General features: G+C 47.8%; 1 protein-coding gene across 1 annotated transcript; it reads left to right on the top strand.

Annotated features, from left to right (window-relative positions):
- Positions 1-429: 429 nt before the first annotated feature.
- On the top strand, positions 430-17,300 carry LOC307063127 (thrombin inhibitor hemalin-like; the record flags this gene model as incomplete). Its single annotated transcript, XM_079719104.1, has 5 exons — positions 430-523; positions 3,800-3,970; positions 13,138-13,296; positions 16,927-17,169; positions 17,263-17,300. 5 exons carry the CDS (start codon positions 430-432, stop codon positions 17,298-17,300), a joined length of 705 nt encoding a protein of 234 aa, XP_079575230.1.
- Positions 17,301-17,768: the final 468 nt, after the last annotated feature.

Here is a 17,768-nt window from a genome sequence, read left to right as displayed (position 1 = left end):
TGAAGTGCATAATTCCCAGCTGTAATGAAACCTGCAGGAGTTGCAAAGGAGGACCTGAGCTAACACACTGCTGTTCACTTATCCGTCCTTTGATTTGCTCTCATTCACTCATCACCTGCCATGCACTGCGCTAGGTGCTGGGATGCTCCCTGAGTCAACATATTGGACAAAATTCCACCCGTGGAATCACAATCTGTGTTTCCACGAGACCCACAGGCAGAGTCAAGTCTGAGAAGTGCTGTTACTGGGCATTTGGCCCCAGCAGGCAGAAGCAGGTTAGGTGGGGAGATTACGCAATAAACAGGACTGAGCCCAGCTCCGCCCCTTCCTCACTCCCCTCCTCATTGCCCGTCCCACCCCTCAGCTGGGATATGAAAAGCTCGGTCAGCCCCCAGCTTCCCTCAGAAGCCCTCCTGCCAGGCCACGAACATGAGCCGGCTCTGCTTCTCCATCGCCCTTCTCGTCCTCCTGGGCACCCTGGTGGATGGCACCCCAAGGGGTAAACACAAGAGCCATGCCAGAGGTGAGTGCCGGCTCACCTCTCCTGTACAGGCTGGGGAGGGATGAGGGGAGTCCATGGAAGGGGCTGGAGAGCAGGGGTGGGGTGGGTGCTGACAACCTGTCTGGATTTCTCCTGGGAAGTTGGGTAGTTTTAACTGCAGGGACATTTCATGACTCTCAATAGGGAAAAAATTAAAAGTCAAATTAAAAAATATATATCCCGCCTACCTCTACCAGATCAGGGATCCCATCTCTGAGACTCTCTGTTCCTGGTCAGTGCCGTGCTCCTGAACTTCACTGTAGTGAGATCAATATTTGATCCTTGTCCTGATCCTGAACAGACCTCCTGAACTCCTGGAATTTACTGGGTTTTTTTTATGGTAATGAGGTGAGTAAAGGAAGGCCACGGAGAGACCAGTAGGATGGGGCTGGTCTCCAAAAAAACCCAGTCATGTGTTTAGAGGTTACAAGTTTCACAGCCCGCATCCCAGCACCTCTGGGGAGAGGGCAGGGTATTGAGATGGAGATCAATCACCAATGGCCGATGACTCAATCAATATGCCTATTATTGACACCTCAGTAAAAATCCATAAATCTTGGGGTTCAGAGAGCTTTCGGGGCGGTGAGCACATGGAGGTGCTGTGGGGGGTGCGCTCCACCAGGGCACGGGGCCTCCGCACACCTCTTCTTCCCCTTTGCCCTGCGCATCTCCTCCATTTCGCTGTCCCTGAGCTTTATCCTTTATAATAACATGAGAAGGGTAAGTAAAGGGTTTTCCTGAGTTCTGTCTCCACTTCTATTGGTTACTGAACATGGACGTGGGGTCATGGAACCTCTGCTTTTTAGCCAGTCGGTCACAAGCATGAGTGACTCCGGATCACATGGCTGGCATTTGTAGTGAGGACAGTCTTGAGCTCTCAACCTGTGGGATCTGCACTAATTCCATGGATTTAGTATCAGAAGTAAATTGCCTTCTGGGTTGCCCAGTGGGTGTTTAGGGAATTGTTTGGTGTTGGTAGAGACACCACATATCTGGTGTCAGGGAAAAACCAGACTCAGTCTTCCCTGTGATTTGGGGGCTCCAGTGAGGCTTGGGACAGGGGAATAATGAAAGTTGGACACTGCAGCCAGAAACTCTTACCAGTTACCTGTACTTTCAGAATTCCTGGCAGAATCAGGTAGTTTATCTAATGGGTTGTGACATGATAGTATCTTGTCCTGACCCTATCACCCACATGCCATGTGTCCTGGGGCAAGTCTTCTGCAGTTTCCTCACTTGAAAACGGGAACCACGTTACATGGGTTTTTGAACAGCTTACCGGTCATGAATTTAGAGTTTAAACACATTTCATGGCCAATTTTGTCCATTTTCCACCAAGATGTGTTAAACTGAAAAAATTTCTCTACATACCTCCTTCGGGAAAGAAAAAATATTTAGGTGTCAAATAATTATTCCTCTAGGATTAAAATTAATCAGAAAGACATGGGACCACTGAACAGAGTAACTGCAGGGAAAGCAAGAAACACAACGCTTGTGTGAGTTGGCTCCTGGGACCAAGGCTGATACAATCTTAGTAAAGTCTCAAGGCCCTTTCCCTTGTCCCCTTTTGACTATTATTTTATTACCCTTCAGGATATAGAATGAGAGGTGGATTGATAATTATGTAGACCTGCCCCATCATCAAGTAGACTTTGCACTAACAGGAATTCCATTATATCCATTCTATTCAATGACTGTGCGCTTGGCATGATCATGAAATGGAAGATTTGTTCCCTGGCCATATATTTATTAAGTCCCTACAGGCTTGGTTTTTGGTGTGGGGAAAGAGCTGTAGACAGAATATGGAAAAATACCTTTCCTTCTCAGAGTGAGACCAACAATAGCAAAAGGGAAATACTCTGCTAGGTTATGAGTTTTTGAAGGTAGAGAGTGATGGGGATAAAAGAGGCTGTGCTCTTTCTGTAGACTGATCAGCGAAACCCTCTATGATAAGGGGGTGTTGGAGCAGAGGCTGCAGCAAGAACATGCCTGGTGTGAACCAGCAGCAGCAATTACCAGGGTGGCTGGAGCTGAGTGGGTGGGAGGGGAGGAGGGGGGAAGGGATGAGAACAAAGAGGCCATGGGGACAGGTCCTGACCAGCCTTGTAGGTTGAGAATCGGAATCTGACTCTGAGAGAGATGGGGAGTCACTGAGGGACTGGTCATGGGATCAATGGGATAGGATCCCTGTGGCTGCAGTGCGGAGAGTGGCCTCTAGGGGACCAAGGGCAGAGACAGAGGCCCAGGGAGCAGGCTGCTGCAGGGGTCCAGGTGAGCAATGATGAAACGAGTACCTATGTTGTTCCCTGGGTCGATGCCAGTCCTTTTGAATAACATGAATCTCTTCCTCTGTTGAGGTTTCTATAGAGGCTTCATTATCTAGTCATGATGCATTAAATCATTGGCCATTGGTGACTGTTCAACCTCCAGCTCCTCTCCGATCCCTGAGGTTGGGGGTCGGGCTGAACTGTGGACGGGAGGCCATGAGGGAGAGGGTAGGAACCCTCCTGTCAGGCAGTGGTTTCCCCTGGCAACCAGAGCCCATTCTGGGGTACTAGGGTCTTCCCAAAAGTCACCTAGTTCACATAACAAAAGACAATTTTATTGCTTTCAGCACTTAAGAAATAGCAAGGTTTGTAAGAACTCTGTGCCAGGAAATTACAAAGAACAAATATATATATATATATATATATATATATATATATATATGTTGCTTATTATAAGTCACAGTATCAATATAGTGTCAATATTCAATTTATAGAGTCCCTGAGAGGTAACAAAAGTGAACACCCTGGTATATTTTCTTCATGCCTTTGTCCATTACAGCCTGATTCCTTCACACTTTTTTATTAATGGTGGAAACTTTTTACCATACAAGTAAGTGCAGAGAATAGTATTATAAAACCCAGGTACCAGCTCCAGTAATTACTGACATATGATGAATATTTTTTACCTTGTCTGCCGTTTTTTATTCTTTTTTGGTTTGAAGCTAATTAAAGGCATCATACCAATTAATCTTAAAATACTTCATGATGGAGATATAAATTTGTGCATGATTACCATATCATGTCACACCTAGGAACATTAATAATAATATCCCAGAAAGCATGTTGTCAAATGGCCTTTTCAATTTGACCAGCTCCCAGAACCATAACATTCTCTATTGCAGACAAACTGGTGGTTTCAGTTGTTGACATTGTAGACCAAGCTGCGATGACAGCCCTCATAACTGACCCACAGCCCCTCCCATCCCAGCAGGTTCTCGGCCTGCCTTCTGCCTGGAGCCTCATTACACGGGTCCCTGTGGGGCCTGGAAGGTCAGGTACTTCTACAACGCCAAGTCTGGACAGTGCGACATCTTTGTATATGGCGGCTGCTTTGCGAAGAAGAACAACTTCCTGACAGCAGAGGACTGCGTGAAGACCTGCGGTGGTCATGTGGGGACGCACGGGTAAGAAAGGGGGCAGGACAGGGTGGGAGAGGAAGGGCTGAGCAAAAGAGGTGGAGCTCAGGGGGCCACCCACCATTCACACCTGCACAGTATCTTTCCCCTTCGCTGCCTCCCAGGAGAAGTGGCTGCAGTGTCCTGTGAAACCACACACTGAGTACATCCTCCACGTGCCAGCTTGGCAGAAGGTCACCCCTAGAGGCCCCGTCATGAGAACCTGAGCTTCCTCACATGCTCCCCTTTTCTCAGATGGGAACACTGAGTCAGCCACCCTACAGAGCATGTCTGAAGTTCTCCTGAGCACCCCACCTAGGCTTGAAAAACTCACTTCTTTCTTTTTGGTCATTCTGGTCCTGGGTGGACAGTGGTTGCATATTTCTGGGAAAGCCTAGGATCTGTCAAGGTCACCGGTGTCCAGGTCTGGGGCTTCAGAGATGTCAATCAGCAAGTTCCTTTCTTTTTGCAGAGGACCTGCGAACTTTACCACTCCGAAACTCTGAAGTCCGAGGAGGAACCACGCGGGGCTGGGCTGTGGCTGCTTCTGAAGCACTGTGGTCTCCTCTGAGTCCGTCTCATCCCCCCCCTCCTCAGCAGAACCCTGCCTCTCTCCTTCCCAACATGGGTCTACTTGCCTTAGTTCTGTCTCATCCAGTGGATTCTAAGCACCATGAGAGAAAGTCTTCCCTTTATCCCTGGCACTTAGCACAGGTCCTGGCATAAAGGAGACGGTCCATAATTATTTGAGGAAGGAAGGAATGAATGCAGATGCACATTCCTCATGTCAGCATTCTTGTCTCAAGCCACATCCTCACTGTATCTTTACCTTCATCCCCCACCCCACCATCACTGCTCTCCTTGTGGGTGGCCAAGGTGGAAATTCTGGCATCCAGTTCTCAGCATCAGTGGTGGCAGAGGTCTTTTCAATAAAGAAGCCCCTTTCCCTCACAGTGATGTTGTTCATTTTCCTTCTGTGGCTTCAAACAGTCTTGCTTATATTTCAATAAATTCATATTCAAATTAAACTAACTGGAGTGGATTCTGTGGTTTGCCCCTAAGAACCTTCACCACTAGGGTCCATGGAGATGCTGGTCCTTCTCACTATTCTGCAGAGCAGCGGGCACTTCCCCTTTTCCTGTCCTCAGACTGGGCCCTGCCAGGTATAGGAAGCACACCCATTACAACACCATCTACCTCTTAATGGCCACCCCAAGCTACACAAAAACCCGGGTGAGAGACACCTCAACATGAAAGCCTACTTTCTTTACTTCTTGGGACAGGTCAAATTTGGGTGTAGAGGTTGTTCTCCTGGACTCTCAGAAGAACAAAGAAAGGAGCATGAGACTCAGTTGTCCATTTGCAGTAGGAATCCCCTTGCCTGAGGTCACATGTGGGGAGGGGGCTTCTTACTTCAGTTAAAGAAGGGCAACTACCCTTTTAGTGTGCCTGGCTCTGTGCTAGCATTTTGCCTGCATTCTTCTATTAATCATCCTAAGAATCCTTCAAGGGAGGAAACGGTGACACGGAGATGTCACTGAGCTGCTGTATGAGTTTCATAACATAGCAGGTCCCAGCTCTCCCAAGTAGAGCGACTTTGACAATGTTTTCATGCTCCTGCCTCTGGGAGGATGTGGGATGGAGGCACCTTTGGAGAACCGAGAGTATCTGCTTCACTACAGATGAGGAAAGTGAGGCATGGGGACCACAACAAGCATAGTATTTAAATAAAGACGAACGCAGATGGTGCTGATTCTGTTACTCACTTTCTTATAGTCTTGGGCAAATTTCCAAACATCTCTGAGCTTTACTTTCTTTAATTATAAAATAAGGATAATGCTTGTACTTTTTAACTAACCAGAGATGACTAGAAACGCTCCCTTTCCTAGTTGAACTAGTTGGGTTTATTATTCACTGCAGCAAGGAATAGGAATCACCTTAGAAGACAATATGATGTCTCAGTAAGAGAAAGTTAGATAGAACTTATAGGATGTGGGCTTGTGTTAGGTGATTTGGTTGGCGGGGGTGTGTGTTTCAGGAAGCTGACTCTGCTCTGGATGGATGCTCTCAGGAAGTGGGGCAGTTCGCTGAATGGGTATCTTAACTCTAAGAAGGGAAGGCTAGATAGAGGTTAGAGCTGTACTTGGTAAAGAAGTAGCAGTCACTCAATACAGGGTGACGCTTGGATATTTTGGTGGTTTGTATAATTTACCTCTTTTTTGATACTGTGACTTATAATATTGATACTGTGACATAATAATATAGTGTTACAGTATCAACTATATTGATACTGTGACACTATATTGATACTGTGACTTATAATTTTTTCTTTGTAATTTCCTGGCACAGAGTTCTTACAAACCTTGCTATTTCTTAAGTGCTGAAAGCAATAAAATTGTCTTTTGTTATGTGAACTAGGTGACTTTTGGGAAGACCCTAGTACCCCAGAATGGGCTCTGGTTGCCAGGGGAAACCACTGCCTGACAGGAGGGTTCCTACCCTCTCCCTCATGGCCTCCCGTCCACAGTTCAGCCCGACCCCCAACCTCAGGGATCGGAGAGGAGCTGGAGGTTGAACAGTCACCAATGGCCAATGATTTAATGCATCATGACTAGATAATAAAGCCTCTATAGAAACCTCAACAGAGGAAGAGATTCATGTTATTCAAAAGGACTGGCATCGACCCAGGGAACAACATAGGTACTCGTTTCATCATTGCTCACCTGGACCCCTGCAGCAGCCTGCTCCCTGGGCCTCTGTCTCTGCCCTTGGCCCTCTAGAGGCCACTCTCCGCACTGCAGCCACAGGGATCCTAGCCCATTGATCCCATGACCAGTCCCTCAGTGACTCCCCATCTCTCTCACAGTCAAATTCTGATTCTCATCCTACAAGGCTGGTCAGGACCTGTCCCCATGGCCTCTTTGGTCTCATCCCTTCCCCCCTCCTCCCCTCCCACCCACTCAGCTCCAGCCACCCTGGTAATTGCTGCTGCTGGTTCACACCAGGCATGTTCTTGCTGCAGCCTCTGCTCCAACACCCCCTTATCACAGAGGGTTTCGCTGATCAGTCTACAGAAAGAGCACAGCCTCTTTTATCCCCATCACTCTCTACCTTCAAAAACTCATAACCTAGCAGAGTATTTCCCTTTTGCTATTGTTGGTCTCACTCTGAGAAGGAAAGGTATTTTTCCATATTCTGTCTACAGCTCTTTCCCCACACCAAAAACCAAGCCTGTAGGGACTTAATAAATATATGGCCAGGGAACAAATCTTCCATTTCATGATCATGCCAAGCGCACAGTCATTGAATAGAATGGATATAATGGAATTCCTGTTAGTGCAAAGTCTACTTGATGATGGGGCAGGTCTACATAATTATCAATCCACCTCTCATTCTATATCCTGAAGGGTAATAAAATAATAGTCAAAAGGGGACAAGGGAAAGGGCCTTGAGACTTTACTAAGATTGTATCAGCCTTGGTCTCAGGAGCCAACTCACACAAGCGTTGTGTTTCTTGCTTTCCCTGCAGTTGCTCTGCTCAGTGGTCCCACATCTTTCTGATTAATTTTAATCCTAGAGGAATCATCATTATTTGACACATAAATATTTTTTCTTGCCCAAAGAAAGTAGATAGAGACGTTTTTTTCAGATTCACACATCTTGGTGGAAAATGGACAAAGTTGGCAATGAAATGTGAGTAAACTCTTTCAATGCATGACTGGTAAGCTGTTCCAACAACCCAAGTAATATGTATCCCCTTTCAGGTGAGGAAACTGCAAATGACTTGTCCCAGGATACATAGCATGTGGGTGATAGGGTCAGGACAACCTACCATCATGTCACAACCCATTAGATATACTACCTGATTCTGCCAGGAATTCCGAAAATACAGGTAACTTGGTAAGGGTTTTCTGGGTGCAGTGTCCCAGGTTCATTACTCCCCTATCCCCAAGCCTTACCTGAGCCCCGAAATCACAGGGAAGAGGGAGTCTGCATTTTTCCCTGATACCAAGTATGTGGTGTCTCCACCATCATGAACCAATTCCCCAATAACCAGTAGCCATCCCACAAATCAATTTAGTTCTTTTTTTAAAAAATATGTATGTATGTATGTATTCGGCTGTGGCAGGTCTTAGCTGGAGCTCATGGGATCTTCGTGGCCACATGCAGGATCTTAGTTGCCCGGTGTGGGATGTTCGTTGCCCCATGCAAGATCTTGGTTGAGGCGTTCGGGGTCTTTGTTGAGGCACGCGGAATCTTTGTTGCAGCTTGCTGGATCTTCATTATGCATGCGGGATCTTTGTTGCGGCATGCAAGATCTTTAGTTGCGATGTGAGGGAACTTTAAGTGGAGCATGGGAACTCTTATTTCTGGCATGTAGGATCTGATTCCATGACGAAGGACCGAACCCAGGAGCCCTGCATGGGAAGGGGGGAGTGTTAGCCAGTGGACCACCAGGGAGGTCCCTCAATTTACTTCTGATACTAAATCGGTGGAGTTACTGCAGATCCCACAGGTTGAGGACTCAAGACTGTCCTCACTTCAAATGCGAGCCATGTGGTCCAGAGTTACTCATGCTTGTGACCGACTGGCTGAAAATCGGAGGCTCCATGACCCCACGTCCATGTTCAGTAACCAATAGAAGTGGAGACAGAACTCAGGAAAACCCTTTACTTACCGTTCCCAGGTTATTATAAAGGATAAAGCTCAGGGACAGTGAAATGGAGGAGATGCGCAGGGCAAAGGGGGAGAAGAGGTGTGCGGAGGCCCCGCGCCCTAGTGGAGTGCACCCCCCCACAGCACCTCCATGTGCTCACTGCCCCGAAAGCTCTCTGAACCCCAAGATTTATGGATTTTTACTGAGGTGTCAATAATAGGCATATTGATTGAGTCATCGGCCATTGGTGATTGATCTCCGTTTCAATACCCTCCCTTCTCCCCAGAGGTGCTGGAATGCGGGCTGTTGAAAGTTCTAACCTCTAAACACGTGTTTGAGTGTTTTTGAAGGCCAGACTGAAAGTCTCTCGGATCGCTTTCCTTGACTCATCTCGTGACCTGTGAAAGAGAGTAAATCCAAGCATTTCAGGAGGTCTGTTCTAGGAACCAGGACAAGGATCAAATTGATCTTTTTATTACATTACAGTGAGTTTCAGGGACACAGCACTGACCAGGAATAGAGGGTCTCAGAGATCGGATCCCTGATCCAGTAAATTTGGTGGGATATATAGTTTTTTAATTTTAATTTTAATTTTTTTCCTATTGAGAGTCATGAAATGTCCCTGGAGTTAAAACTGCCCAACTTCCCAGGAGAAATCCAGAGAGGCTGTCAGCACCCACCCCACCCCTGCGCCCCACCCCTTCCATGGACTCCCCTCATCCCTCCCCAGCCTGTAGAGAAGAGGTGAGCCGGGACTTACCTCTAACATGGCTAATGTGTTTACCCCCCGGGGTGCAGGCCACCAGGGTGCCCAGGAGGACGAGAAGGACGATGGAGAAGCAGAGCCGGCTCATGTTCGTGGCCTGGCAGGAGGGCTTCTGAGGGAAGCTGGGGGCTGACCGAGCTTTTCATATCCCAGCTGAGGGGTGGGACAGGCAATGAGGAGGGGAGTGAGGAAGGGGCGGAGCTGGGCTCAGTCCTGTTTATTGCGTAATCTCCCCACCTAACCTGCTTCTGCCTGCTGGAGCCAAATGCCCAGTAACAGCACTTCTCAGACTTGACTCTGCCTGTGGGTCTCATGGAAACACAGATTGTGATTCCACGAGTTGAATTTTGTCCAATATGTTGACTCAGGGAGCATCCCAGCACCTAGAGCAGTGCGTGGCAGGAGATGGACGGTCAGTGGGTGCATGAGTGCAAATCAAAGGACGGATAAGTGAACAGCTGCATGTTAGCTCCGGTCCTCCTACCCAGCCTCCTGCAGGTGCCATCACATCTGGGCATCAATGTCCGGCCCCCACAAGAACTACCCCAACCTACCTCAGAAGACACGTGTGACACAGGAAACCTTCATGCAACCATTGCCACAGCTTCTCAACTGGGTGTATGCTTGCTGTTTACCAGGCTTTGGTCCAGGCAGAGGCTAAGCTAGGGAAAGACCCTGTCCTCCTGAGGCTGCAACCCTCTTTTCTGGGTAGAAAAAGGAGGAAGGGGTGTGGGCCGAGGGGAAGCAGGGAGCTGAGCACATCTCCACAGCACAACCTCCCACCGCCCCTCACCTGGTTTCAGAAACAGGAGAGCTGCCTGCCTGAGTGGACCTCAGGGGAGCTTGGAGGATCGCCTGCAATAGCCTCCATCCTCCTGATCTCTCCGCCAGTGGTTTTGGAATTTTTAGACCTCAGTTTGGGTGCCAGCTCTGTCTTTTCCTAACTTTCTGCCTGAGGACTTAAACCTCCCAGAGCCCCATTGTCATCAGGTGTCACCTGATATCTGTGCTGCCCACATCACAGGGTTGCTGTGGAAGCAGTGGAGGCAACAGACATAAATTCCTTCTTCCTGTAAAGTCAAAGTCCTTGTAATAAGAATAATGAGTAATGACAGCAGAAAAAACGTAGCTTCTTCTATGTGTCAGGCGTTATCCTAAGCACATGTGATATATTAACTCATCTAATCCTCAAAAATCCTGAAAGAGGGGCTTCCCTGGTGGCGCAGTGGTTGAGAGTCCGCCTGCCGATGCAGGGGACGCGGGTTCGTGCCCCATTCTGGGAAGATCCCACATGCCGCGGAACAGCTGGGCCCGTGAGCCATGGCTGTTGAGCCTGCGCGTCTGGAGCCTGTGCTCCGCAACGGGAGAGGTCACAACAGTGAGAGGCCCGCGTGCCGCCAAAATAAAAAAAATCCTGAAAGAAGGGAGAGAAACTGTTAGTATTTTCTCATGATACAGAGGAGAAACCTGAGGTAACAAGAAATAAAGCACTTTGCCTAAAGTCATAGAGTGTAGAGAGGGGAATCTGGTTCAGTTGAACTAGTTGGGTTTATTACTCGCTGCAGCAAGGAATGGGAATCACCTTGGAAAACAATATGATGTCTCATTAAAAGAATGTTAGAAAGAGCTTATAGGATGTGGGCTTGTGTTAGGTGATTTGGGGGCAGTGTTTCAGGAAGCTGGCTCTGCTCTGGATGGAAGCTGTCAGGAAGTGGGGCGGCTCTATGAATGGGTATCTTTATCTTAACTCTAAGAAGGGAAGACTAGATAGAGGTTAAAGCTGTACTTGCTAAAGAAGTAGCAGTCACTCAGTATAGGGGGATGCTTGGATATTTTGGTGGTTTGTATAATTTACCTCACTTTGTCAGTGTTCAAACATCATTACTGAATGTCCTAGTTTTGTCTTGATCTTTCATGGACACAGAATGGCCTTGTCTGATGTTGAAGGTTTCTGAAATATTTCTGTTGAGGAGAACACAAGGTGCACTGTGATGCCAGGTCAGGTCTTGGAACTCAGAGGCTGCTTTTCTCTTTCTATATCAATCTCATAATGTTGTGGTGAGAATTAGAAAGATATATTTGTTAAATGCTTTGTGCATGTATTGGCAGAGTAAGCTTTTAATGAATATCAGATCTGATAACAGTAAGAGTAATACTATAAATATGTAAGTTATTTAATTATTATTAATAATTATTAATTTATAACAGTGTAATGGGGAAATGACTTGGTATTCATGAAAAGAGTTTGGCTTCAATAACTCACTGTGTTGCTGTGTGATCTTGGGCAAGTCGCTCCACCTCTCTGAGCCACAGATTCTTTCTTTGTAAAATAGGATGATGGTATCTGCCTTAAGAAATCCCCAGGTTTGGGCCCTTTTGAGGACCGTGTTGATTAGGCTGCTAAAGTTCTTTGCACACCACTTACCAAAGCAAAGTGTCTAGAAGCACATAGAGTTTTAGTTTCCTTAGCTCTGGACTACTTTTTTAAATGTGCTGTCGACTGTAGAAAAGAAAGGAACAAATAGCATTGATTGTTGCAGTGTCCCCTTCTAGAAGTCCGCCCTCAGGAAGTTCCCCCAGTGCCAGAGGAGAGCCACAGTCTCTCTTCCAAATAGGTCTCCTTCTTTGGCAGAGGTAACCGGAAGCCCTCTTGCTTCACTGACTGACCTTACCCTGGTCCTGCCCTTTTCCCACCCCACGTTGCCATTATTTGACCCCCTGGTCAAAGGAGCTAAGTGTTAACTGTCATATAGCTCACTATTGTTCTTATTACAAGGACTTTGACGTTGCAGGGAGAAGGAATATATGTCTGTTGCCTCCACTGCTTCCACAGCAACCTCACGACATGGGCAGCATGGGTCTCATGTGGCACCTGATGACTCTGGGGCTCTTGGAGATTTCTTGCCCTAGATCACAGAGTTAGGAAAAGGGAGATGTGAGATGCAAACTTAGGTCCTCCAATCTCAAAACCACTGGTGGAGAGACCAGAATGGGAAGAGAAATGTTGCAGGCAATCTTCCAATTTCCCCTGAGATCCACTCCAGCCCCTGAGATCCACTCAGGCAGGCAGCTCTCCTGTTGGTGTAACCAGGTGCGGGGTGGTAAGTGGTCATGCTGTGGAGACGTGTTCAGCTCCCTGCTTCCCCTCTGCCCACACCCCTTACATTTTTTCTACCCAGAAAATCAGGGTTTCTCCCCCAGATGGAGATAGTCTTCACCCAGCTCACCATTCTCCTGGACCAGTGCCAGGTAAAGAGCTTGTGTCCATAGAGTTGAGATGCTGCTTCAAGGGATGCAGGAAGTGGCCCTGTGTTACACCTGTCTTCTGAGGTAGCGGGGGTGGAAGGGAGTGAAGGACAGTGAGCCCCTGATGCGATGACACCTGCAGGAGGTTGAAAATGAGGACCTGAGCTAACACACTGCTGTTCACTTCTGTCCTTTGATTTGCTCTCATCCACCCACAGACCGGCCATCACGTGCCATGCACTGCTCTAGGTGCTGGGACGCTCCGTGAGGAACAAATCAGACAAATATTCCACCTGTGGAACCACAGTCTGTGTTTCCACAAGACCCACAGGCAGAGTCAAGTTTGAGAAGCGCTGTTACTGGGCATTTGGCCCCACCGGGCAGAGGCAGGAAGCCTGGTTATGTGGGGAGATGCGCATGAACAGCACTGACCCCAGATCCTCCCCTCCTCACTCCCCTCCTTATCCCCTGTTCCCACACCTCAGGTGGGGTGTCAGAAGCTGTGTCAGCCCCCAGCTTCCCTCAGAAGCCCTCCTGCCAGGCCACGAACATGAGTCAGCTCAGCCTCTCTGCAGCCCTTCTCGTCCTCCTGGGCACCCTGTTGGCTGGCACCCTGGGGAGTGAAACCAGCAAACGGGCCCAGGGTAAGTCCCGGCTCACCTCTCCTCTACAGGCTTGGGGAGTGGGTGGAGGGAATGAGGGGAGTCCATGGGAGGGGCTGGGGCGCAGGGGTGGGGTGGGTGCTGACAGCCTCTCTGGATTTCTCCTGGGAAGCTGGGCAGTTGGAACTCCAGGGACATTTCATGACTCTCAAAAGGAATCATTATGTTTCAGCTTTTAAAAAAAGTATCCCGCCAAACCGTACCAGACCAGGGACCCCATCATCTCTGAGACTCTCTGTTCCTGGTCACTGCCTGTCCCTGAACCTCACTTTAATGTAAAGAAAAGATTCACATTTGATCCTTGTCCTGGTTCCTAAAACAGACCTCCTGAAAGTCTTGGAATTTACTGACTTCGTAGGTCATGAGAGGAGTCAGGGATGGGACCCTAGATAGCTTCTGGATGGGACTGGACTCCGGAAGATCCCACCTGGTGATTAGAGGGTTAGAACCTTCAACCCGCAGCCCCTCTGGGGAGAGGAGAGTGTACTGAGGTAGAGTTCAGTCACCCATGGCCAACGATTCAATCAAATTGCCTACCTCAAACCCTCAATTAAAACCCATAAACACTGGGTTCAGAGGGCTTCAGGGGAGGTGAACACATAAAGGGATTGTGAGGGAGGGGGTTGTTCTGAGAGGGCATGGAGGCTCGTCACCCCCAACTCCCCCTTTGCCCTATGTATCTCCTCCATAGGGCTGTCCCTGAGTCTTATCTTTTATAATAACTTGGGACATTGAGTAAAAGGCTTTCCTTAGTTTTGTGAGTGGTTCTAATAAATTATTGAATATGGGAGGTGGGGTCATGGAACCCCTGAATTTATAATTTATAGCCAGTTGGCCACATGTATGGGTGACCCCGGCACTTGTGTTGGCACTTGAAGTGGGGTCCGTCCTCAGGGACTGAGCCCTCAACCTGTGGGGTGTGGGGTCCCTCTGCAGATTTAATGTCAGAAGTGAATTGACTTGTGGGCCGCCCAGTGGGTGTTGGTAGGGACACCACATATTTGCAGTCAGGGACAAAACCCGGACACACTCTTCTCTATAATATGTGGCTGGAATGAGGTTTGGGGACAGGGGACTATTGTACGTGGGTGGGAAAGCGTACTCAGAAGTCCTTACTGGTTATCTGCTTTTCAGAATTCCTGGCAGAATCAGGTACTTTATTAAATGGGTTGTGATATGGTAGTATCTTTTCCTGATCCTACCACCCACATGTCATGTGTCCTGGGGCAAGTCTTCTGCAGTTTCCTTACCTGAACAGCGGGACCGTGTTACATGAGTTTTTTGAAAGGATTACCAATCATGAGTATAAAGAGTCTCCCCATTTCATGGTCAGTGATGTCCATTTTCCACCTAAATATCTTAGTTGTAAAGACTTGTCTGCCTGCATTTCTTCACCACCCTCCCAAATGAAACTTATGTCAAATAATTATCATTTCTTTATTATGAAATTAATCAGAAAGTTGAGTGACACCTAACTTCTTCCCTTTCTGAGGCAACTGCAGGGAGAGCAAGAAATGCAGTACTTTTGTGTTTTTGCACGTGGGGCCCAGACTTTTTTCCAGGCTGGTACCATATTAGTCAAAACTCTAGGCCCTTCCCCTTGCACCCCAACAGACTACTATTTTATTTTCCTTTTAGGATATACAATGTTAGAGGCTGTCTCATAATTATATAGACATGCCCCATCACCAAATAGACATTTCACTAACAAGAATGTTACTATTTCCAGTTTCTTCAATGACTGTGCACTTGGCATGAGTATGAAATGGGAAATTCATTCCTTAGACAAATATTTATCAAATATTTATGCTTTTTGTTCCTAAAACGCATTGTTCTTAGTGTAGGGAAACAGCTGTAAACAAAATATAGTAAAATAATCTGACTTCTAGGAGGGAGACAGACAATAAAGAAAGGGAAAAATCCTATGCCAGGTCAAGATGAGTATTTTGAAGAAAGAGAGTGATGCGGGTAAAGGAGGCTGTGCTCCTTCTGTAGACTGGTCAGTGAAACCCTCTGTGATAAGGAGGCGTTGAGAAGAGGCTACAAAAAAAAAAAAAAAGTGCCTCCTGTGTTTGAGCAGCAGCCAGGACCAGGGTGGCTGGAGCTGAGTGGGTGACGGGGAGGGGAGAGGAAGGGGATGAGGCAGAGAGGCCATGGGGGTAAGTGGTTAGGAGCCTTGTAGGACTTTATAAGAATCCAAATTTGATTGTGAGACAGCTGGGGAGTCACTGAGGGATTGGTGATGGGAGCAATGGGATAGGACTCAGGGTTCTATCAGGGTCTCTGTGGCTGCAGTGCAGACAGTGGCCTCTAGGGGACCAAGGGCAGAGACAGAGGTCCATGGGCAGGCTGCTGCTGTGGTCCAGGTGAGCCACGATGGAGTGTGTACCTATGTTGTTCCCTGGGTTGATCTCAGTTGTCTTGAATAATATGAATGACTTGCTCTGTTGAGGTTTCTATGGAGGCTTCATCACAGATCATGATTCATTAAATCTTTACCCGTTTGTGATTGATTCAACCTTCAACCCCTCTCCTGAGCCTGAGGTGTGGGGACAGAAAAAGGTGGAAGGGTGGGTGTGAAAATTCCCACCCCCTCATGAGGCAGTTGTTTCCCCTGGCAACCAGTCCCCATTTTTGGTTTAGGTTGGGGCTTTACGAAAGTCAACCCCCTCACATGATAAAAGACTCCTTTTTCATTCTCATCTCTTAGGAAATTCCAACGGTTCTAGGAGCTCTGTGCCAGGAATGGGATGAAGACGAAATTCAAATTTTTATATAAGTCACAATATCAATCTTCCCTCAATATTCCATTATTCCAGCCCGCACGAGTTAATCAATGTAAACACGTTGGTGTGTTTTCTTCCATGCCTTTCTCCATTACAGCATGATTCCTTCACACCTTTTTCTTAAATAAATCTATTTATTTTTGGCTGCGTTGGGTCTTTGTTGCTGCGTGGGCTTTCTCTAGTTGCGGCAAGCGGGGCCTACTCTTCGTTGTGGTGCGCGGGCTTCTCATTGCGGTGGTCTCTCTCTTTACGGAGCATGGGTTCTAGGCACGTGGGTTTCAGTAGTTGTGGCTCGCAGGCTCAGTAGGTGGTGCATGAGTTTAGCTGCTCCGCGGCATGTGGGAACTTCCTGGACCAGGGATCAAACCCATGTCCCCTGCAGTGTCAGGCAGATTCTTGACCACTGTGCCACCAGGGAAGTCCTCAACACTTTCTTTTTAATGGTGGCAACTTTCAACCACACACACAAGTACAAGAATAGTATTATAAAACCCATGGACCCATTGCCCAGCTCCAATAACTGACCACACATGGAGAATTTTCTTAATATACATCCTCTATTTTTGTTGTTCTTTGAACCTAATCAGTGGCATCATGCCAACTAATCTATAATATTCATTAAGGGTGTGTAATTATTTACAATATTACCCTGTCATTGTCATGCCTAAAAACATTAATGATAATGTCCTGGAAAGCAGGGCATCTAATGGCCTTTTCACATTTCACATTCTGGCACCCTTACTACTCTCTACTGCAAACAAACTGGTGGTTTCAGTTGTTGACCTTGTAGAGCAAGTGGTGATGACCATCCTCCTATCTGACCCAGAGGCCCTCCCATCCCTGAAGACTGTCTTCTGCCTAGAGCCTCCATACACGGGTCCCTGCAAGGTCAAAATCATCAGGTACTTCCTGTACTTCAGGTGCTTCCATGACACCAAGTCCGGGTTCTGCGAGACCTTTGTATATGGTGGCCGCAATGCTAAGAACAACAACTTCAAGATGGGGGAGGACTGCGTGAGGACCTGCGCTGGGACCATCGGGCCCTGGAGTAAGACAGGGGGCAGGGCACGTGGGAGGGGAAGGGCTGGGGAGAGAGGTGGAACTCAGGGGGTCCCACACCGCTCACACCCCCACAGTGACTTATTTCCTCTCTGCCTCCCAGGAGAAGTGGCAGCAATGTCCTTTGAAACCATGGACTGAGCAAGTCCTCCATGGCCCAGCTTGGCAGAAGGTCACCCCTAGAAACCCCGTCTTCATAATCTGAGGCTCTTCCCCTTTTCTCAGAAGGGAACACTGAGTCAGCCACTCTACAGAGCAGGTTTGCAGTGTTCCTGTGCATCCCAGCTAGGCTTGGAAAACTCACCTCCTTCTTTTTGTTCATTCCGGTCCTGGGAGGACTGTGGTTGCTCATTTCTAGGATGGTCTAGGACCTATCAAGGTGTACAGTGTCCAGATCTGGGGCATCAGAGAGGTCAAGCAGCAAGTTTATTTCCTTTTGCAGAGGACCTGTAAACTGCTGCTGAAGTCCGAGGAGGACCCACCCAGGGCTGGGCTGTGGCTGCGTCTGAAGTAGTTCACCTCCTCCTCTTCCATCTAATCCCCACCTTCTTCAGCAGAAATCTGCCTCTTTCCTTCCCCCATGGGTCGACTTGCTTTAGCTCTGTCTCA

Source organism: Hyperoodon ampullatus (assembly GCF_949752795.1).
Source record: "Hyperoodon ampullatus genome assembly, chromosome: 14".
NCBI classification, from domain to species: domain Eukaryota; kingdom Metazoa; phylum Chordata; class Mammalia; order Artiodactyla; family Ziphiidae; genus Hyperoodon; species Hyperoodon ampullatus.
This window is presented reverse-complemented; position numbering and strand designations above follow the sequence as displayed.